The 23222-nt window shown below is 41.8% G+C and overlaps 1 protein-coding gene and 1 long non-coding RNA gene across 2 annotated transcripts in view; one reads left to right on the plus strand and one right to left on the minus strand.

Annotated features, from left to right (window-relative positions):
• LOC106650269 (hemicentin-2-like) overlaps window positions 1–23222 on the plus strand; it is a 129845-nt gene that overhangs the window by 96130 nt on the left and 10493 nt on the right. Inside the window, exons 6-9 of the mRNA XM_023460502.1 lie at window positions 3610–3951; window positions 17178–17300; window positions 18929–19075; window positions 20229–20495. Of these exons, the coding sequence (XP_023316270.1) occupies window positions 3610–3951; window positions 17178–17300; window positions 18929–19075; window positions 20229–20495 (879 nt within the window). The remainder of the gene's footprint in view (window positions 1–3609; window positions 3952–17177; window positions 17301–18928; window positions 19076–20228; window positions 20496–23222) is intronic.
• LOC106650420 lies at window positions 20652–21830 on the minus strand. The gene is made up of 2 exons (XR_001339321.2): window positions 21635–21830; window positions 20652–21258 (listed from the first exon to the last, which is right to left on the minus strand). It is a non-coding gene; the product is annotated as an uncharacterized LOC106650420 (long non-coding RNA).

The raw sequence follows: 23222 nt of genomic DNA on the forward strand, positions 1-23222 counted from the left end.
CGGATATTATAAAAATATGCAAGTTTCAAGATGCACACGTATAGACGAGCTACGCGTCTGTCATACGTGTGCGGTCTTGTCATAGAACCACTAGACTATGTACTTCACCGAGCTTGAGTTTTTTTTGCTTCCCCTTTTTTCTTATGCTTTAATCAGAATAATACGTCTCTCCGCAGTCTCGATATACACAGACGTATAGAGCGAGAGCGTTTACTTCTTTCTGTGCGCTCTATACGCTACGTGAGTCTAGTATGTGCGCGTGCGTGTGAGCGAAAATAAAAGCGAATAATTTTTCTCGACTTTTTCAACGCTGCAGATATATGTATTTGAATTTTTAGGTACGAGTTGAATCTCCACTTCCCGCCAGCTCTTTTCTATCTCTTTTACTCCCTTCTTTCTTTCTTTTTTTAACTCGCTCGCATCCTCGCGTTACCATATCTACTACGACTACTGCCGCCACTATTACGCACACATTCATTTTCCTACAAATTCTTATATCTGTCTCACTGCCTCTTTCTTTCTCCTCCCTCGTGATACATTTGTGTTGCAACTTGGACTTTTCTTATTTTCTTTTGCTCTTTTACACTTTTCTTTCTCTCTTCCACTCGCTCATCTAATAAGAAAGAGAGAGAGAAAGAAGAAAAAAAGATAGAGAGAGAGAGAGAGAGTGAAAAGAGACGCCGAGTAAGTGTGACGAGCTGTACGCGCACACATACAGGTATGCGGTCGGCTGGTGTGCGCGCGAATACATACGACTTTCCAGATGCGTGAATGTACTTCCACTCGCTCGTTTATCACCTGCAGTCGGATATGTGTGTGCATGTATATATGGAGAAGCGAGACTGCATACTAGCAGCTACACACGTAGACTACTACTTGCACACTCGGGCTAGATCTGCAGCGAGCTCTAGCTCACGCGCGCGTACACGTACACCGGGGCAATGCGCGAGTATTTTAAATTCCATTTGCCACATAGGGGCATAAAAAATGGCATTTCATTTTCTCCGATGCCATTGCACAGAGAAAGAGAGAGAGAGAGAGAGAGAGAGAGAGCTACAGTAGCAACGGCGACAGCGGAGAATTTTTTTTCCTCGCGCGTTTAGCGCTTTTTTTCCTCGACGCGTGTATATAACGTTTTGACACTTGCTGAACATTTTAATTGACGCACGTGACTATAGAGAGTAATACGAAAGAAAAAAAAAATTCGCTCATTGTCGTTGCTCAGGCGGGCGTGGAAATTAGCCACGTCGCGATAAACAGGTGTATGTGCACGCGCGCGCGCTGCACCTGACCCCGAGAGCCAAGAGAGAAAGCTGTGGAGCACGCGAGACTTTTTTGACAATGCACGAGCGTTGCTAAAATGTTGCCCAGCTTTATACGGCACAAACTTGTAAAGCGAGCTCGCAGCTAGCTGAATATAAAAATAAAATTTTCTCTCTCTCTCTCTCTCTCTCTCTCTCTTCTTTTTTTTCTCGTCTCTAGCTGGTATACTACGACTGACCTGAGAAATGGGAGATCCCGCGCCCGCACGTTAGTGTCAAAAAAATCGTCCGGCATCGTTAACTCGAGGCGCTCTCGCGCATTTTTTTTATTATATACTTATAAGGTTACATAAAATTCTTTAACGCGCGCGCAGCACGCCCTCTCGATTGGAAACGTCCTTCTTCTGTTTTATAATCGCGAGCGCGCGCCGTATCTGCTGCTACTGCAGATTCTCCTCTCCGCGATTTATATATATTTTGTTTTCTTCCAAAACTGCATTTCATCGAGTCGCTTTATCGATCGGTCTTTTCAATTTGTATCCTCGAGCTTTTCTCATCTTTTTTCGTTTATAATCCATCGATTCGAGTAAATAATCAAAGTTGAGTTTGACTTTGCGACATTAGTCGCTTGTTCGTCTACTCGGCTTCACCTTCGTTGCTAATATACACCTAGCGGTTACAGGCACTATGGGCTAATGACGCTACTTAGCCGTTGCGCTATACGAGTCGAGGCCAGAGGTGTGATGTAACTAATGGTACCGTGTTGACTTTAGACGTTATGGTTGACTATAGATGTTACGAGATTCAAAATCGATAAAACAAATCAGGCACAATGTCCACGTAAGTAACGGGGAAATAAATGAACGAGGTCCGATGAAAAATAGTTTAACAATCGAGGCCAGTGCTCTCGACGTCGTCGTCGTCGTCGTCGTCGTCGTCGTAGTAGTCATCGTTCTGGAGCGCCTCGTCTTTGCATTGAAATCATGTACTGCACTCGGTAATCCGGAATTAATAGCAAGATAGGCCGGAGATATTGATTTACGATTAGAGCCGCGCGTAGAGACGTTGGTTAGTGTGTGCGTGCGGCTACTGCTGCTCAGTGTGGATATATACGTATAACAGCCTCTCGTTATACTGCCGCGATCCATACTACCACTACATACATATGCTGAGTGAGCAATCCACTGATATATACCTCGAATCACGATAATATAATGCCTATATACGGAATATTCGATTTTCCCCGCGCACAATATTATATATACGTACATAGGAGAGAAAGCCATTGCATTATATGGCGCAAGGAGGCGAGTGTCCTATATCGCCCCGAGATCTAAATTGAATTTTCATAGTGGCTTAGCTTCGTCGCACTTTATTAATCGCAATACACACACAGTCTTGTCTGTGTAGGTGTGTATATTATATACGTATGCCTCTTGAAAATCGTACATACATACGTAGCCACAAACGTACACATATATAACACAGCAGTGAGTCTCGAATCGTTGTCGATTCAAAGTAAGTCCTTAAAACTTTTGCCGACGCGCGCGCGGCAAACATTCGAGTGAGCTTGCTCCGCGCTCGCGAGTATACAACTTATATTATGGAGTCTTTGTGGCCGCGAAGGCAGGCATGCACTCTTTGTCGTATATATACGTATACACACGACGACGACGACTACGACGATATACGCGCGCGCGCAGAACATGAATAGAGCATATAACAAGGCAAAAGCCATTTTGGGAAGCTGCAAAGTCGAAGGAGCAAGAGAGGAGAGAGAAGGAGGTGGAGAACGAGCCTGCGCGAGTATATATACGACGGCGACGGCTTTTATTCCGCGTCCGCAAAGTTTACGACGAGAGAGAGAGAGAGAGAGAGAGAGAAGCGCGAGTATACCTAATTGTAGTAGCAATGCTAGTTGATGCCATATAGTTGTCGGGTTCTATCCTACGTACAGTCTTCTAACATATAGATATAAGAGCGACTCGAGCTGTAGTCGAGAGAAAGAGATGAGCTCGCGCAGACTAAAATTGACATTCGTACACGTACTTTTGCCGCAAGAAAGCTGGATGATTACTGACTACTGAAGCGCGTGATTTAACCGAGCTTCGTCTATATTGCTCGATGTATAAAGAATCCTCGATTTTCGACGGATTTTCTGCGCAACTTTTTTTTCTTCCTCCAACAAGATCTTTCGTTTGAATTGAATTTTAATCCGACCAAACCGTAAAGCTCGAGACATCAAATTAAACCCACCAAATCTAATATATGCAATGCGCTCCCTTTGTATACATCTACTCGATATACGCACGCATTGAGCTAACTTCTTTTTTTTTTTATTTTGCAGAGGCCCCACGAGGTACGTATCTGATGATAGACGGGCGTCGCCTCGATCCGGGCAACCAGTTCATCCCGGTGAAGGAGGGCTCGGAGCTGACTCTCGAGTGCGCCGCCGAGGGTGGCAATCCGCCGCCCATCCTGGCCTGGGGCATGACTCTGTCTCAGGCGACGCTCGAAGGTCCCGAGCAGCCGCCGGATAATCTGACGATTCTGCCGGTGACTTCGCCAGTTCGCACTAGCGCCAGTCTCAAGGTCCTCAGGGGACACCACAACGCCACAATCATCTGCGTCGCGAGGCACATTACTCTCACTATGCCCATGAATGCGAGCATACTCCTCGACGTACAATGTAAGTCTATGATGCTATATATACACACATCTTATAACAGTAGATATACCTCGTTTGCACCTCTGCCACTGAATATCAGGTTATCGATTGGCTAGACCGTATTGTACGGTCTTCAAATGGAAAATTTCCATTCTTTCTTTTCGTATTATTACAAAGAAGAAACGACTTTTTCAGTAGAACATCCCAATATGCGGTCGTACATACTGCGACTAACCTGAAAAAATGTCTTATTTAAACTAAATGATTTTTGAGATTTCCATTCTTATCAAACTACAAAACATGTTCAACAAAGATTTCATTAAAAAGTTTTTTAGACAAATTTTGTTGCTGTTTTTGAAGCTCTTTAATAGAAGAATAACTTGTTCCGAATGAACATTAGTAATTTTCAAAGGAAAAAACTTCACAAAGTACTTTGAGACAAAAATAGAATGCATCATAGAAAAATCTCGGCTACATTTATTCAAGTGATGAAATGTATACCAAAGAATATGTCTGGAGGTCAAAATTGAGATAATAAATGCAGGACATGATACAAATTTCTACTTTCTCTCTGTGTTGCTGAAGTTTTCATTTAATTATATGCTGCTGTTCTAAAAGCTCATTTTATGACTAAAAAAATTGTACAAAGAAAAGCTGCAGCAAATGAGCTACCAATTATTACCGATGAAAATTTGTAATTGACTTTTTTTGACTTTCAAATTCTAATTCATCAACACAATAATAGTTTTAATTTGTACGCTGAGATTTAATTGAAAGATTACGTTCCATTATCCTTCCTTTCCAAACTTCGAATTATGGTTGAAACGCAAAATAATTTATATACGTTTTTGTTATGATATTGTTATTAATTTTTGTCATAATATAATAAATAAGAGTGCACTGCACATTCATCTCTTATATCAAAATTGAGCCAAACGATTTCTAAGAATGAGGCTTAGAGACAATTATGATTTTAATAGTGAACTTAGTCAAATCAACTACTCAACTTATCAATTTCTTGTCCTGCTCCCATTTCTATTTTCGGAGTTGCAAGTCCGACCGCCAGGTGACGCAGCATCGGAAAGAAGAAGTACCCGCAAGAGAGAATCATTTCTTCAGGGTACTTGTAGTCTTCGTTCTGCGATCACTTGCTTTACAAATAGAAAGGCATGCCAACAATGATAAAAAATAAATAGTCATTAAAAAAAAATTACCACCTGAAACTATACCAGAAGCCCACAAGACTTATCAAGAAAACTTAGAAGCGCTTAGAAGAATTTAAAGAAGCGATTTTACCACACAATTAGTAAACAATGGGCTGAGAGTTTTTACCCAATCGACCACTGACTACAAGACACTTAAACAAAGTCTGGACAAGCAACATATAAAGTATTACACTTTTACACCGAAACCTTACCTCAGTGATGAAGAAGTCAAAAACAATTTGGGATTTCAAGGAATTAAATGTAAACGTATTGTGAACAAATTTAATCATGACTCCTTTTTTGTAGTTTTTGTATGTTCCACCGGCGCAGTGCGCGCATAAACCACGTTTTTTCTTCTTTCTTTCGCTATGTTTCCCTAAAATCCAAAAAGGGTCTTCTGAAAAATAGCAATTTCGATAGAAAATTTCCTCCCCTTTTGATCTAGACTCCGAGTAATACGCAAAATTTTCGAAAATCTGACCCCACCATCGAAAAGCTAAGGTAATTTTCCATGGAAATGGTAGGTTATTTTTTCTTCTAGATGCATTTACAGCGAGGTACTTTTACAGCGAGTTAGAAGTTTTGGGATTTCACCTAATAATGCCACGCGGGCTAGCCTTTGGCGACTTGACGTGATATGGCTCATATTTCCATTCAATTTTTTTACGTGGTTGTTTATAGTACGTACTCCTGAGTTTATCATATGTTTAAAAACTTCTTCGACTCCTAAGAGTCGAGTATTCTATTTTGTGAACATATGTTCCGTCAGTACTATATCTTCCTCCAAAATTGACCGGTTTCATTTCAGAAAAAAAGGTAATTACATTCATTTAAGAGATTATTAATGTTAAAAAAATTAAGATGAATAGAAACTTGGAACTCGAGCGGCATTGCCAAATTGTTCGGTCACTTAAAACAGTCACAAAGGTAAATTGCCAAGAAGACTCATAATAAACAAAAGCAGTGAGTACTCGACGAAAGTCTTTTCGTCGTAAATATCTACGCTTGTTGCGATGACCTCTTATTCTTGTACTCCTCCCATTCTTCGATGGAAAAAAGAGAAGAAGAGGAAGAAAGATAGAGAAAGAGAGACAGCGAGCCCTAAAGTGAAAAGACCACACGCCAAATAGTGCGAAATCTAAAGAAAAGTACTTACCGTGAGCAGTGGTAGCAGCAACGCAGCGCCGAGCAGGGTATAACAAAAAGACTGTTATAGAGAGGCCTCGCAAAAGAATGCACGCAATATAAGAAAGAGAATGAGAGCTGGCGGAAAAAGTCAGTGTTGGAAAAAAAATGGGAGGGAACCCCGCGAGCGTGAGAAAGGAAGAGCTCCAGAATAAGAGAGAAAGAGAGAGAGAGAGGGGAAAAATAGGATTGAGTTGGCAGAAGAGCTCCATTCTCCTGCGCCATAGGTGGTGCGCTATACACTCGCGCGACTCTACTGCTCAGCAAGGGTGAAGCAAAAATAAAAGAAAAACGTCTGTGGTTGGCTGCATGTATATATATCTGTACAGGGATTAACTCTCGCCGCAAGAACAAAAACTTGCCTTAGATAGCGACAGAGAATGGAGGAGCGACAGAAAAAGACTAGACTTACTCACTAGCTGTACACGCACGGCGGGTGCGCATGCACGGATGGACGGACCAAAAGAGAGAAAGAGAGAGAGAGAGAGTAAAAGCGAAAATTAAAGTATGTGTGGAACGCTCGAAATACATGATACAAAGGGTGGGAGAGACGAAGAGGGTTCGTTTACCTCCTTTTCGACCCTGAGTTCCAATGCTCGAATTCACTTTCGACGTTTTCCATCGCCTGCTCGCTACCACCCTATATCTATACGCTTCTTTGCACGCGTATGCGAGAAATTCATTTCATTAGCCACTCTCGTGTGTCGAGGGGCTAAGAAGAGTTCGCACTTTTGTTTACGTTTCTAAAAGCTCTACCGTCGCCCGATAACAATCCGTTCGCTTCGTCGAGCACGGACGTATCGATGATTAGCCTGATTTATCGCAAAGAATAAATGGAAAATGATTTTTCTCTTTTGAAACGAAATTGATGAAATTGCGCGCGAAGTTATTTTCGAAAGACGTTAAGTGAAAGAGATTGTATCGGATGGTCGCAGACGCAAGAAAGAGAAAGAGAGACGGCGAGAGCAAAAAGAAAACGTATTGAAAGCACGAAACTGAGTTGAAGAGCTCGAGGCATCGAGTACAGGGTGTGACTAAGAAATCAAAAGTGAAACGGTTTCTCGCTCTTTCGAAATTCAATAAATAAACGCATTGCGCGCCTCGCTCGGCAGCGGAGAGCCTGTGCGTCCACGCGCTACTCCTGCTCTACGGGTCCCGTAGCAGTAATTGAAAAGCTTCGCGTGACACTTTGAGAAAAAGCTCGGCTAGAAAGTTTATATAGCTATAAGTGCGACTACGACGATGCGGGGGCTGCTGCTGCTGTCTGTGAAAATATCGAAGGCCTCGCTAACCGATGAAAGATACCAGAGTCGCTGCTGCTTCTATATCGAGAATATAGTTGACTCGGTAAGACGACCAGATAAAAGCAAAACATTTTTATACATTACTTTTGAATTGGAAAGAGATTGGACATTAAACTACGACAACGAGGTTAATGTTCTCTGCAGTGCTCAATTCATATATAGGATCTGAGTGTATTTTAGAAAGTTATAAAAAAGAAAATCTTACTCTACCATTTTGGTTAAATTGAATTGCTCAATCTTTTTTCAAGTTTAAAATAAAATAATTTGCCAGCTTCTCTGCGACCAGTTTAATCCTTTGCAGCTTTATCATATAGTGCCCGTATCAAGTATTGATTATTATGACATCATCTTCGAAATTCAATAACTGCAGTGAAAGTTCATCAACTTTTCGCAAAAAACTTGATCAATCTTGTTTCGGTGGTTGAAAAAGTTGAAAAATGTCCCCATGTACCAGGTAATATTCACACATTAGATTAGGTAAAAAAGTGAAACTGTTTTGAAAACTTCCGAGAATCGAGAAGAAATGGGCGGCATAGGCAAGGGAGAAGTATCGATTGGCCAGGAGGCGCGCGCGCGCGAAAGCGCATGCCAAGTGTCGGCTTCGTTGACTGCTGCTACTGCTGCAGAGGCGAAAGTGAGAGAGTGAGAGGAGTTCTCTCTCTCTCTCTCTCTCTCTCTCTCTCTTCCTATGTACCAGCTCTCGCACACATCTCGACAATAACGACAACGGTGTCGACGCGCCGAAGCCGTTCGCTCGGAAAATTTACGTACCATATTATATGGGATTTTGCTGAGCTTTCACGTTATGCGCGCCGCGCCACGCCGCGATGCGAGCAACATACCCGTATTATTTGCAAGCGGGACAGCTTAGCAAAAGGGAGAATGAGAATATGTATATGCGCATGCCTACGTGTGTACGCTGTAGAACGCGTACCTTGGATATTTCCATATCATTTCCTGCATTCGGAAAGTATAATGACGAACTTTTCGCGTCGCGTCGTAGTTCCGTTTCTACAGACTTTTCTTTTTTTTTTTTTTTTTTGGAATGATACAAAATATTTGTGTTAACATCGGAGCAATGCATCTCTGCGTGTGCGACGTCTGCGATTCAAAATTAATGAATGAAAAAGGATTTTTTTAATATTTATAACCCAAAAGATACTGATATCTTGAATTTTCGTAACTCAACACCTCAAGATACGTTTGCTTTTCTTCATCAGCAAATCGGGATAATTTAATTTTAGCGCGCATAATATGTCTCGACTTTATGAAAATTTGCATATACATCCAGCATACAGATACGAGAAATACATACAGCTGGAAAGACGAAGCTTTCGATGATCTTATACAGACGCAGAAAGCTTACACAAAGTCAATACACTTGCCTCGAACTCGAAGATTTATCCCTATTCAGCGTAGCATGAGTCGGTGTAAACCGCTAGCCATACAAGATGTACGTTCGTCCGCTCGCGCTTGCGATAACTTTCCTGCAACTCTTGTAGATTTTCACACTTGCAGATCTCTCACCCCTTCCTCAGCCGTAGTTTTTATTTATCTAGTCATTTTGACTTTTCGCACGCACCGCTGGGCGACAAGCCATCGAAAATATCTTTGAAATTTCTTTCACCTCCCACCCCTTCTTTCTCTCTCTCTCTCTCTCTCTGCATGCCTCTCGACAAACAGCGCGGGAGCTACTAGAGGAGGTATTAGCTGCCGAAGGTATATACAGATATAACGCACAGAGCGTCAGACGGCTGCGCGCTTGCACTTGAAAAGGAATTCCTCGGAGTTGTACGAGGCGCAGCAGCAGCAGCAACAGCAGCAGTAGCAGCACATCGGGACGATGAAAGCCATTGATGTCAAGCTCTCGCTGCTCTATGGCAATACGTGCACTCAATCAATCATATTCAAATCTCGTGTCTCGGTCTGTTTCCTGCGATCGCATGGGGGACTGCAGTGCTCGAATGCGGCACACCGGCACGGAAGCTCCTGCCTCTCTGCCTCTCGCTCTCTAACCCTCGCTCCGCAGCGTACATGTGTATACACGTATATACGTTGAAAATGCAAGCACGTGACGAATCAATACACGAATTGCCGTACTAGGATGTAGTATACACTAACGAAAAATCGTGCATATATACGCTTGGAGCCTGCGCGTGCGGGGGGATCTAGCCGGAGGTACTCGTGCGGCCCCGATCTTCCGGAAATTTAGTTTATTTCGCGAGTACGTCTTGCAAAATAAGAAAATGATTTTCCAATATTTGGCCAGTATAGATACGCCAGTAAGGAGACTTGCATAACTTTTCAACTATATCAGTGCCTGCTCATGTATGTGTATGTGGGTGCGGGCACAGACTATATACATACGGCGGGTACGGAGTTTGCCGATCACGTCAGCATCTCTGTGCTTTCTCTCTCTCCACTCTGCACGGGGAAAGTTGCTGCCGAAAGTACGTGCCATTTTCGAGTCTATGTATTTGTGTGCCTGGAGTTGCTCTTTCACCAGCACTAGGAGCGGCGACGGCGGCGGCGGCAGCAGCAGCAGCAGCAGTCACGCAGAGACTTATAATTGATTTACAAGCTCGAAGCTAGATAAAGGAAGCTTCTGGCGACGATGTGCATGCCAAAGGGGGGAAGGGGAATAGGGTGTAAAAGCTCCACTGCTATACGAAAGAGAAAGAGAAGGTAAGAGGGAGAGAGAGAGAGAGAGCGAGCATCGACAACAGCTTGCAGCTAACACGATGTGCAACGCGTGCGCAGCCGACGCCGCTCGTTCGCTCGCTTCTTGCCCGGCTCTTACGACGCGACACCTCCAACTTGCGCAACAACAGCTTCTCTCTCTCTCTCTCTCTCTGCCATTTTACTACAACAGCCACTTTTACCCATCCTCCGAAGCTCGGCTTCGGCGCTGCCTCAAACCCGCGTCCTGTCTACATGTGCGAGTGGCTTGGCTGTATACGTGTATACATTTAAGCTCCAGTACCAATGTCGACGCGAGGCGAGGCGAGCTGGCTTTTATTAACAACCGTTATGATGCAGCTTGCGAAACAATATATGCGCTATATAGCGCTAAATCCGAGGATAATTTTTATACCGATGTTACGTACAGCAGCTTGAACTAGGTCGTGAGAATTCGAGCGCTAATTAGGCTCCGTATTTGCTAAAATTGAAAAAGTCGAAGAATATTCCGGCTTCCTCGTAACGTTCAACATTTCCTTTTTTTTCTGTAAAAAAAAAAAAAAAAAAAAATGGAAATGATCATCCTTCGACAAGAATATCTATCTCCTTTGGCTTTGCGCAAGTTTCTCTCTCGTGAGAGAAAAATTCCAACTATTTCGTCGACTTAACACCCGCACTGGCGGCGGCGGAGGAGCGCCGCGCGCTCGATATACGTCCAACTACGCGCCACATATACCTATATAAACTGCAGCAAAGTCGTATAGATAGAATTCAACTTTTCTATTTTCGCACGGTTGGCGCGCGCGGGTGTCGACGAGCGTTTTCTGTCTATGCGTTTTCTCTTATACGCCAAAGTTATCCTATATATGAGCAAACCTCGTCCCTAAGGAACGATGCGCGGCGCAATATCTCAAGTCGCTCACCAGGAGTTGAGAGAGAAAGAGAGAGAAAGGAAGAGAGGCGGACAAAAAAGAATCGAGAGATCCGCTATCTCTGCAGAGACACACGCGTACGCGTTACAAGGATTCGTCGTAAGTGTCATGCGCAGCACGAAGCTAGTGGCCTCGTCGCGATTCGCTCGAGTTTATAAAAATTGTTTTGAATTTTTACTTGCCACGTATACATTTCTGATTTTATTAGATCGATCCAAGCATTTAGCGGGATTCTGAGGGGAGGACAAAAAAGAATTGTCCTTCGTAAAAAATCACTCGTAAGCGCACGCGGACGAGTGAATTGAAAAATGTAAAGAGAAGCGACGCGAAGCAAAGCGAAAATAGATTCGAAGCCCCAAACACATTGGATTTTTCAACGAGCACACCTTTTTCGTGTTCTTATCTATCTACTTTTATTGTATCTCTTAGAGAATTTCTAACAAGAAGTCGATGGCGTACGAGGGCAGGCGGAAGAAGCTTGCTGCAAGTTTTTTGTGCTCCTGCTGCTACTGCTGCGGAGTTCTCGTTTTTCTTACATTTTCGATCGAAGTCACAAGAGACAAGGACGAACCCTCGCACCGACGAGCGCCAGCATCTTCTCTCGCTCCATCTTCAGTATCTCTTCTCTAGCTGCCGCACTTCTTTTTCTTCGTCTTGTTTTCACTGGTGACTTTCGCCAGCTATACGTATATATATCCATCTCCTCTTCTTTCCATCACGGGCGCAGAGACTAGATTAAACCAGCACGCAACACTTGTTTTATATATCTTCTATCCCCGGCTGTGTGTATAGCAGCTAGCGTCGATGCTTTTTCTTTCTTTGCGTATATATTTTCATGTCAATGTCATTTTCTTCAAGACAACCAAATCCTTTCGAAGAAGAGAAATCAGAAAAAAAATTTAAGTAAAAATATTAGGTAGTGGTTGCGATGCCCGATCTGTGAATGATTTACAACAAAGCAAGTACATATTCTATTAACGCGAAACTATTCTGTAATATATTTAGACTTTCGGAAAAAATTGTCAAGATCAAAATAGTCTTGAAATTAATCAAAGAGTAAGTTAGACATTTTCAAAACAGTACATCGGGCATTTTCAGAGGCTTATATACATTTGACGAAGAACTTGTGGGCAATTGAGATGAGAATATTAGTCTGCTCAACCCATATAGTTACTGTTTTCACAATAGAAAACGGTAAGTGAATCAGGAACGAGAAGAAGCTCAATTTACATCGATAGCATAACATTTTTCCACGCAATATAATAAAATGTATAACGTAACGAATCGAAACAAGCATTGTTCATTCACGAAGTCATAACGTAAGAATCTAAAAAGATTAAAAAGCGCAAGCTCGTTTAACATAAAAAAGTAAAAACGTGTCGCAATCGACAGAGCAGCCTCTTGAATGCGTGTAAAGCGTAACGATTGTTCGTACGCGCGCAACTATCACTGGTGGACTACACAAACGCAAAAAAAAAATCACACGGAGACACGGAAGCTCGGGTACAGAGTGAGCCGGGAAAGAGCCCGATTGACTGATGCCTCCGACGACATGACAAGGGCGACCGCGATGCATGCCGAGCACATCGCACTACTACCAACGCAACATGCGCGGCGATCGTAGCTTATACCTATACACCTATCTCCGAGAGAGTCAGCAGCGGAAAGCCATGGGCGTCCGAGAAAGTACGACGGGGCCGCATGAATGCGAGCTAGCTAGCACGTACAGAGAGGACTGCAGCCGCGTCTATACACACGCCCGCCACATGCACATGCACTACTGTGGCCTATAGGTGTCGGACCTCCGTTGCGCCCAGGTGCATATATCTCACGTGAATGTGTAAGTGTAGGGGTACACCCATAGCTACGATACGCCGTGTATACAGCAGAGAGGCGCACAAGCCGAGAGTATTGCTCGATTTGCATTTCAGATTTAGCCCGCCTGCGAATGCGTCTGTGCGTACATGTAATACAAGAGCAAATCGTTAGCGGTCTCTTCGGTTGCATTTCCATTCACGCTCCGATACACCCTCTGCGCCTCGTGCCCTCCTCCTCCTCCTCCTCCTCCTCCTGCAGCTTGTATCTTTGCAGCGGCCGAGTGCATCGATCTATGAGCACGAGGCTTGCGAGCCCCGACGAAACTTGGCTAACCGAATAATTCAACTCGATCGTTAAAGTAATGGCAGCTTGCGATGCAGTCTGCGAGGATCTATACTCTCGCCTTGCGAGTATACATATTTTTTGGCGAATTTCAATCTTGCCGCGAACGAATTCGTATACGTGCTATATACCCACGTGCGTATGTTTACATCGATTCATATTAACTTCGACGTATAAATTCGCGCGCTACACTCGTGTGTACAAATATTTTTCCCGTCGCGAATTATTTGCTGCCTGTAGCTGTTGCTGTTGTTGCTGCTGCTGGCCTGGGCTGTTCACAAAACAAACGAGGCAAAGGCAAAACTGCGATATCCGTAAGGTGAAAGCTAAACCACAGCAATGAACGTGACAAGTCTCTCTCGTTTTCTCCCTCTCTCTCTCTCTCTCTCTCTCTTTGCAGCGGTTTGACATTTATTCGTTGCGTAACCTGTACATATAGCATGTTTGTATGTATGAACTGCGTCTGCTACTGACAATAATAAGCCACTGTATACGTATACGTGTACGTGTATGTGTCTCCAAATGTGTACGATAGAGAGTTCGTTCAACTCGGATAGTTCACGAGCTGCAAAACAGTCTGCATGCACACATACACTTCCATACTTATTTGTTGTATGCGTGCGCACATACGAAGTTGCCTATTGTAATGATATTAGCATGGCTACGGGCGACAATTGCATAATAGACTTTTGTTTCGTGCGAAATATTTTCCATTCCTCTCCCGTGATAGCAGTGACAGAGCTGATGATTCCTCTTTCTCTCTTTCTCTTCTTCTTCTCTTCTGGCTGCAATTACGCGTGTGGCTGTTTTTTTTTGGCTGCATGAATTGCGTGCGTGTGTGTAGCTTTGATGCGAATTCGATTACTCAACGGGACGCAGTTTTAATCAAAAATTCAGATTGGCTGATAGTTTGTAGCAAAAATAATACCTCCATGGGCAGCTGCATGCTACAAATGGTTTTGACAGTTGGATTCTCGCTTTAAACAGAGTCGTATTATACATGCTATAAACTTCGATTGAATTGAAAATTGAAATTCTCATTGAACTCGTTGCGCTACCGGTTTTGTACCAATTTTGTAACGAAAAGAGTACACAAAATAATTCAAAAAAAAAAAACAAAAAAGATTCGCTCTAGTTAGCCCTAATAAGTGGCGCAACGTGTAATTAATTATATTACATTTTTTCACGAGTTTTATGAATTAAAGCCCTCGGTGCTCTGCGCAGTCTTATGCTTTAATAAAAATACCATAAATTACACGCTTTTCTGAGTAAACAGCATGAATAGGCCCGCACACTTAACAATTATCAAATTTGTATAATGTATACGTGTACGCGTGCGCGCGCGCTTACGTGTATGTACAGGAGTGTTTTTAAATAAGGGGTGGTCTAGTCCTGTACTTGCACTTGAAAGTCGGGGAGGACCGAGCACAGCCGAGCTAGTTCCTCGCTCTCTCTCTCTCTCTCTCTCAAAGAGCCCCTCCCGCGCACACGCTCGCATGTATGGGCTTAATAAGCTACTCCGGCCACCCTGCGCGCCCCTGCGTCAAAGGGTTATATATATATATAAAAACGAGTGAGAGTGAAATTCGCGCATACGCGAAAAAACTTTTACACTCGACGAAAGTTGGCTCACGAGCACAGAGCTCCGTGTATACATGTGCGTGCGTATAGAAAGCTCGTTTAGCTGTGCTGGTTGTATGTGCGAGTGTGCGTGTGCGTGTGCGTGTGCTCGTGCGAGCGCGAGTGCAAAGCTTTGACTAGAGTGATATAATAGCTGCTCTTTATCACGGCGAAGCCGCGCGCAGACACGCGTTCGTTCGCACACGTGCGCAAACACAGACACAGACACACACATACGCAAGCTCATTCCCCGCGAACTAGCCGCAAACGTGAATACTGGTACGCTGGTGTTTTTTTCCACTCGCACTCTCTTTCTCTCTTTCTCGTACATTAATATCAGCGCTAACGACCGCGTCTAATTCCAGCAGCGACAGTTTCTCAGGCTTTTTCGCAGCCTGCGGCTTCCTTTTTCTCTTTTTCTTTCTCTTTCTCTCTTTCACCGCGTGTGTATGTGCGCATCCCTCTCTCTCTCTCTCTTTCCTTTTCACTCTTTACCGGTGTATCCCGCAGACCCGCTGACTCTAATGTCTTTTTTCCACGGGTACACACGCAGACGCGTCATTGCCTCTGTTCCCGGCTCTCTTTTTCCCTTTTTCTATTTTTCTCTATACGTACGCGCGTACGCACACCTGCTTTTGCGCGCGCGCCCTGATGATGGCGTTGGGCGAAATTACGCGAAAGTAACGCGATGATGTTTACCTCGCGCGCGCCCTATCTTTTCCGACCAGATGTAATGTTGCACGAGTCTCTATGTTATACGTATTGTGTGTCGGATCTCGAGGGCTCAAAGAATCGGCTCGCTGCGTCGAAGTTGCTGTTTGATAGTCCTATGCACGTACGCAGCAGTAGCAGCAGTGGAGAACGTGTTCGAGAAACTTTGGGGATAGGATAGGCAATCAAATTGTTGCGGGCACAAGCAGAGCTTTATTATGTGTGTGAGCGCGTATGGGGAATCGAGGTACACACAACGCTAGTATAGGCGAGGCGCAGCGTTGAGAGGGACTATGTATATATGCGAATATGCAAATAACGCGCCACCCGAGCAAAGTGAACACATGTCTAGCACCGCTCGCGCGCAGTTTAAATTATAGATAGTTTGCGGATCGATGAAAAGTTTCGTAGGAAAAAAAATTTAATCCTCGTTTGCACCAGTTTTAAAGCGCCTGGCACTCGTTTGTCCCTCGATGCATAAAAGCACTCGGATGTAAAAGCGCGCGCGCGATGCCCCCGTGTCGATGGCTTGTTTAACCTACCGTCGACGATCTTGACTCGCAACTACTCGTACCTTTTTTTTTCTCTGCTCTCCGACTCGGCGTCTTTCGTGACTCATTTATTCTTTCTCTCAGTCTGTTATATTATAGTCTAAGGTATTTACAATCGAAGTTTCATTAAAAAAGCTTTTAAGGGCTCTATACCTTTTTTAATTTCAATGTTCTTTCTTTACTGACATACACTAGTTGCAGTTTTATCTGAAGCCAAGAAACGAAACATAGTACTCGTTCAGCTGGCCTCTCTGCGTTTACTTGTGGGCATTTTTTTCCTTTTTTAATAAAGATGCAAAAATAAAATGTTCAGAATTTCTCCTCAAACCTCTATTTCTTTCTTCTCCACCTCCTTGCTTTGTATCTTCGCAGAGTGGTCCTTCTCTATCTTGCCTTATCAAAAATAAGAGAGGCAACAGGGGCCTACAGATAAGTACCATCCTTGGCTTATCTAAGAGTCCAAGTCTAAGAGTGCTTATCTAAGTCTAAAATATAAGTTCAGATTGGCAAGTCTCTTTGCTGGACAGAGATTTGGTGAAAATATATGCGAGACTAAAGCCGGGTATGTAATTTTGGTTTATGTTATAGCTCGATTGCCGAAAAATTATTTTAAAAAAAAGTTTAAGGTCCTTGAACTGTCATCAAATATGTATTGTATTTACTTATTTATCAATCGGCTTTTTATTAGGCAGTGATGCATTAATCTTTACTCTAGAAAAGTCAGAGAGTTAAAAGTTTAAATAATTGTATCTGAAGAAGACCAACAATTAAGATATTAAAATTTATAATTATATTATGTTTCATCGTAAAAAGTACCAATTCCATTTAGAGAGATTAAACAGACATTCTGAAAGGGCTTCAAAGTTGCTTTTGCTCATGATCTGCCTTCTCTGATTTCAGATACACCGTCATTTGCGATTACGAGAATCCCAGGTTTCGGGATTCCAATTGTTGAAGGGATGTCCGTCAGTTTGAAATGCGAAGTAGACAGTAATCCCTCCAGTGCACCCGTTTGGCAAAGAAGTAAGTTTAACCAGTTAAATTTTTTAAAATAACTATGTATATTATTATTATAAAAATTAAATGAAACAACCCTTGAATAATTAAGCGGTTTGTTCGTTAGTGATGAAATTGATCACTTCACAAAAGTAATTGTGCATTAGTGGGTAATCTTAAAATTTGTCCTCATATCGCTTTAGCTAAAATTCAAAGAATTTATTGCTGCTTGAGTGCTCTCATTTAATTTAAATATGATTTTATTAAGATAATAAAATCTTGCAACTGTAATACTTTTGAAGTGATACGGCTTTAGAAATTATAATCAGCAAGGTTCATCATCATTACATGGTGTCATCTATTCATGGTATTATGATTTTTAATACAAATCTTTTTTATACTAAAACGCACAAAGTACGAGAAATTTCGATTGCGATTATACTGACTATTGATTTTACATTGAGATAAAACCTTTTTCAATGTTAAAGCTTAAAAAATTTACCTTATATTTTCTTCCATAACATTTTTTTAAAAATTTCATAGAAAACCGATTAGATTTATTTTAATAGTCGTCAAATCCCTGAACGTGCTTAGCTTTACAGCTTCATCGTAATAGCATTAATTATAAGTATTATAAAAAGAAGATTGAATTTACTACACGGCGCATAGTAGTAAGAATCGTGTGTGAATTTATAACGTTAAATAATCAGATTATTGAGAGAAAAGCAAAATAGAGGCGAAAGTGGGTACGCGCGGAGAAAGATGCAAGCGAAGAGCCCGAGCTCGATATGAAACTAATGAGCGCTCCTCTATCACACTGCGAATGATGGAGACGTTGTACTTCCATTATTATAATATAAGGACGAGTAATAACTCCACTTTAAGCAGATTACCTTTTCGTAGACGATTGAGAGCATCGAACGGTTAGTTGATTAACGTTGCTCCACCGCCGAGGCGAGGTTATCGTTGATGAAATGCTGCTGCCTGGAATCTCGCTCGCTCCCCTCCGAGCTTTGCTCGCTTGCGCGCGTCTGCCCGCAAGCTCCTGCGCTGCTCTCGAGCCTCTGAATATTGCAGAACAAAACGTGACGTCTTTTAGAGGCGTTGCTCGGCATACAGCCCTTTACCTATACATGCGCCTACTTACCTGCGTATAAAAGTTAATAAGGCTGTTCGCTCGGAAGCACAGATTGACACATCGCAAGTTTAATGGCAAAATACTCGACACGGTGAAAAAAAAATGAGTAAAATACAGGAGCGAATGGAAAAATATTCAATAATTGCATCGACGATCGATCGAGAGAAAAAAATTATAAATGATTATGGAGCGAAATTCCCGGCAGCTGTGTCGAGCTACGTAAAAAAAGCGTCGATTTTAATGATAAAAATTGCAGCAATGCGTGACCTCGTCGAAAATCACCATGCGTCGACTTTATTAAATTCTTGCGCTAGTCGCTAACGTCGATGTAATTCTCGACTCGATGACGACGAGGATTTTTACAATAGCCCCAAGTAACTCGCGCGCCATATGGCAACTCGCGCAGCGCACGTAAACAATCATTCACTCGTGCTGCAGCATAGATAATGCGCGCGGCGTACTTACGCAAGCTAAGCTATATCGTCGCTATACGTATAACACGTTGATTATTTTGCAGACGATGGAGCGCCGCCGGTGGAGCAGAGCGACGATGGATGGCTGAACTTTACGAAAATCAGCCGAGCCGAGAAAGGCTGGTACAAGTGTTACACGCGCCACATGCTCGGCATTTACACCAGCATCGGCTACTATCTCAACGTCAGGCGTAAGTACATTTTACGCATGCGATACACCTTCGATAAATAAATGACACTCGATGCAAATTGTGAATATTAATGGCACTCCAGGCAAATGGAAAAAAAACTCGTTCGACTTCTCGAATACGGAACGAGTCACAGACATCTTTTTGTCGTCTTTTTTTTTCACGCGCGTATATACCGTAGCGCGCGCGCGTGTGTGTTTGCGGCAGAGCTTCTTTTCAAAAAAGTACCACACCGCATCGCGTGCAGCACCTTTATATTTAACGCACACGCGCTGCTCTTATATTACTTACTTTTCTCTTTTTCCGTCAAAGCCTCTCTTTCCCTTTTTCGCTCGTCGGGCTCTTTGCGTGGCGCGCGCCCTTTTATCTTAAGAGCGCGAAGAGCCATACGCTTCAATGCTCGTCGCGTGTTATCCTTTTTTTTCCCTCTTTCTCCATTCACTCCGGGTAGAAATCATGTAACTTGTCGGAGCTAATAATTTTCGTTGGATAAAATGTTATTCGCCCGTGATGATTTGGAATAATCGCAGTCGAGCGCGCGCGCGGGGCGTAATTCGACGTAATTGCTCGGGTAATTATCGAGAATTGGAAAAAAGTCGGACACACGCGTGCGCGCGCGCGCGCGGCTGCTAAGTAGGAAACGGTATCATTAATTCCTCAAAATTATCGATGCCAGAGCTTGCTGGAGTTTGGGGGGATCTACTGCCGCGAGAGCTCTCATACCTTCTCGATAGCTCGGCGTGAAGTAGTTTGGCGAGGAAATTTGCAAATGTTCCCGTATATAAGGGCTGAGGTAATTTCCGTATGCCCCAGTAGCTTCCGTCCCTGACAAATGACTGTGGTTTCTCAGTTCATATTGACGTCGTTGCATTCGCCTCAGTCTATCACTACCTATATATAATTCGCGCGACTAAGCTCTCCTCTCTCTCTCACTCTAGCTGCACTTCGAGCAAAATCTCCGAGCAGATTCGCAATTGCAAAACTTTATCAATGAGAAAAGTTATTCAATTGATTGAAGCATAAATTTGCCTAGTCATATGTATCGATAACAATGATGTGCTTGTATTTTGTACTTTATGAAGAATCATCAAGCTGCTGAACTATTTTTTGGACAAAAAATCCAATCTAATTTTTAATGATTCGTTTCGTTGCACAGATGATCCTGAAATCGAAACGCAAGCCAAGTCTTTCAACGGTGAGGAATCGAGAAAAATGGAGGTTCAAATTGGTGGCGCCGTGACCCTCGAGTGCGACGGCGGTTGCTGGGGCCATGGACCGAGCATGAATCCAGCTGGTGGCCCCGGACCCTTGGCTCTCAGCAAGGTCGTGTATCAGGATGCCGGTGAATATCGCTGCGTCGCGCCCGATCACAACTTGCAGGGTGCTTGGAGGGCTCAGTTACCCTATTACGTCAAAGTTAACGGTGAGTGATTGTTTTACATTTATTTATAGCACTACTTATCGAAATGGGGAGAACCGTGGATTGAATCGAGCTTAGAGCAATTTTAAAAAAACTCATACAAGTTTTCCCGATGATTGGAAAGAGTTCGGAACTGAATAAAAAAGTACAAACAAAACGTTTGCAAATAAAATGTTTTATTTTAAACGTGTAAAAAATCAAATGATGCACATCATAGTATTTATGTTTATGGGTAACATTGCAAATGTAACATTTACACGTAATTGTCATGAGAAATATTATTATAATTATAATAAATTACGCTATGCGATATACCTTTAATGACGCAAAAACCACAAAGTTTGAATTAGCTTTTGACATCTATCTATTGACAAATGAAAAGTTAAGAATGGCTTAACTAATAATTTTTCTTACAATATTTTTATAATGGACATCTCTCAGTACTTTGCTAATTTACATTGTCAGCTTGGGCCTTCAAGTAAATTTTACACCTTGTGCATTTTACTTCACCGCAAACATCACACTCCGTAGTTTCGTCATTTGCGTGTTGTGGCCGGTGTGCTTCTAGAGATTCGTGATCATAAAACTCGGCTCTGCACATATTGCATAGAACTTTATATCCGAGATGCGCTGTCATTTGATGCCTACGCATCGTTTCCTCGTCTGCAAAAATTGCATCGCAATCATCACAATTAAAAACTCGCATTTTGTTTCTTAAACGAAAGCCAGAGGAAACATTCTTTTTATCATCAAGCAGAAAAGTTTCCTGAAAGTATTAATAAATTCCAAGTCTTTTATTTTATTTCATAGCAATAGATGTGTTATAGATATTTTTTAAAAAATAAAGGGTTTATAAGTCAGATTCTGTTCCCCAAAATTTTAAAAGATATTAAAAAAGTGTAATAAGATACTCCTGTCAATGAAAATACTCCTTAACACCTTTTCATACATAACCACAGGAGTATCAGCAAAAATTTAAAAAAATAAAAAAAATCTTATGAAGCTAGTGATACGAGTATTTCTAAATAGCAAACTACGAAACTACAACAGAAAAATATGAAACACTTATGTAATCTATTTGGTGCCTCAAATAATCCAAAGTAATTAGTTTAAAAAATATTGAAAATTAAAAAAGGGCTCACCTTACGATTTCTCGTGCGTGTTTGAGCTTGTGCGGAAACTGGATCGTGCTTCAAACAGCTCTCAAGCACATAGACCGCTGTTGTTGTCTATTTTTGTTTATGTCGGAATATTTCTACGTTACTAGAGCAACGTTAAGTAATTGATTCTGAAGAATATGTTTTGATAAAATTTTATTTAGAAAATTTAATCAAAATAATAAATAAATGGAAATGTTTGATAAATCATTTTGAAACTATTTGTTATTCATAGCGGCAAATTGAAAAAATCTTAAATTCAGATTTTACTTTAACATGTTCAGTTTTTAATTTAAATTATAAATGTTAAAAAAAAATTTCATTTTTTTTGTTTTTTGACACAAGAAATTATTACCCATAGAATGAGCCCTATATGAAATATCCTATATGTGCATAATTTGCAGTAATTTATAATTATCATAAGTGGATTTTGAGTCTGACATAAAATCTAGAGATTCAAAATGTACTTTGCTAATGTGAATTTGGCGAACATACGTGCAACACTTAAAACAAAGGCACTCTAACTAACTAATTTTGCGATTTCTGACTTAATACGCAACAAATTTGTAATTCGGGCACACTTCTCGCAATTGAGTTTCCGCCTACATGCAAATCAACTATATCACGTAAAACGCAAAGGGGTCAAGACGACAAAAATGCTCTTTTGCAATTTGCTGTGCTCTGGCCGCTCGGAAAGTGCATCCAACTCAAAGACAATCGCAACATTTCGTCGTTAGTTTGATTGCTCTTTGGGGCCCTCTTTGTCCACGAAATAGAGAAACCAAAAGAGATACGCTGACAAAACTGCTGATGTCGTTACAAAACTTTCACTTTCTTTCCTCGGGAAAGTTTCTATAATTATAATTTTTTTTTACATACAAATAAAACGAAACTTTTTGCACTTTTGATTTTTACAAATTAAAAAACTCAATTACTTTTGAATAACAACGGAAAACTTACACAAAAAAACAACAATAACAACAACAGCAAAACACGTACCAAAGCACAGGAACGAGCGATACAATAGTCTGAAAAAGTTTTAATTAAATGTATCATTTCGAGTGGTCATAAATGTCAAACCAGAGTTTTTCATAGAAGAAGGATCTTGCTTTTATTGCCCGTATTTGTACTTACATACAAAGTAACTATAACCCTTAGCCGACGCGCGTGCGTTTCAGTAATACGACGAGGGTCATAAAGACAACTGGCGTATACGTCTGAAAGTTTTGCAACTTCTTTATATACATGTATATAAGCATTTGGACGTAAAGACGCACAGCAAAGCCGTCCATGATTGCGGTACAATCGTTTTTGTTTAAAATGACACGCTTTCGTACTTACTTTGCTTGTACTTTTATTTACCCGTTAACCGAAACGATGTTTATGGACTCGTTGCGTATCTGTACTCTCATTTTAATTAAATATCATCGGTTTTTATTTGTTCATGGTAAATTTACCGTTCCACTGGTACGCTATCTTATATGAACAAATAACCATTACAAAAATAATCCTTAGAACTAATTCAGTGACATGAGAGTCACCTATATGACAAGTTAAGCGGGTTTCAGCAAAT

This window comes from Trichogramma pretiosum, unplaced genomic scaffold (genome assembly GCF_000599845.2).
Source record: "Trichogramma pretiosum strain Unisexual culture from Peru unplaced genomic scaffold, Tpre_2.0 scaffold5, whole genome shotgun sequence".
Classification (NCBI taxonomy): Eukaryota; Metazoa; Arthropoda; class Insecta; order Hymenoptera; family Trichogrammatidae; genus Trichogramma; species Trichogramma pretiosum.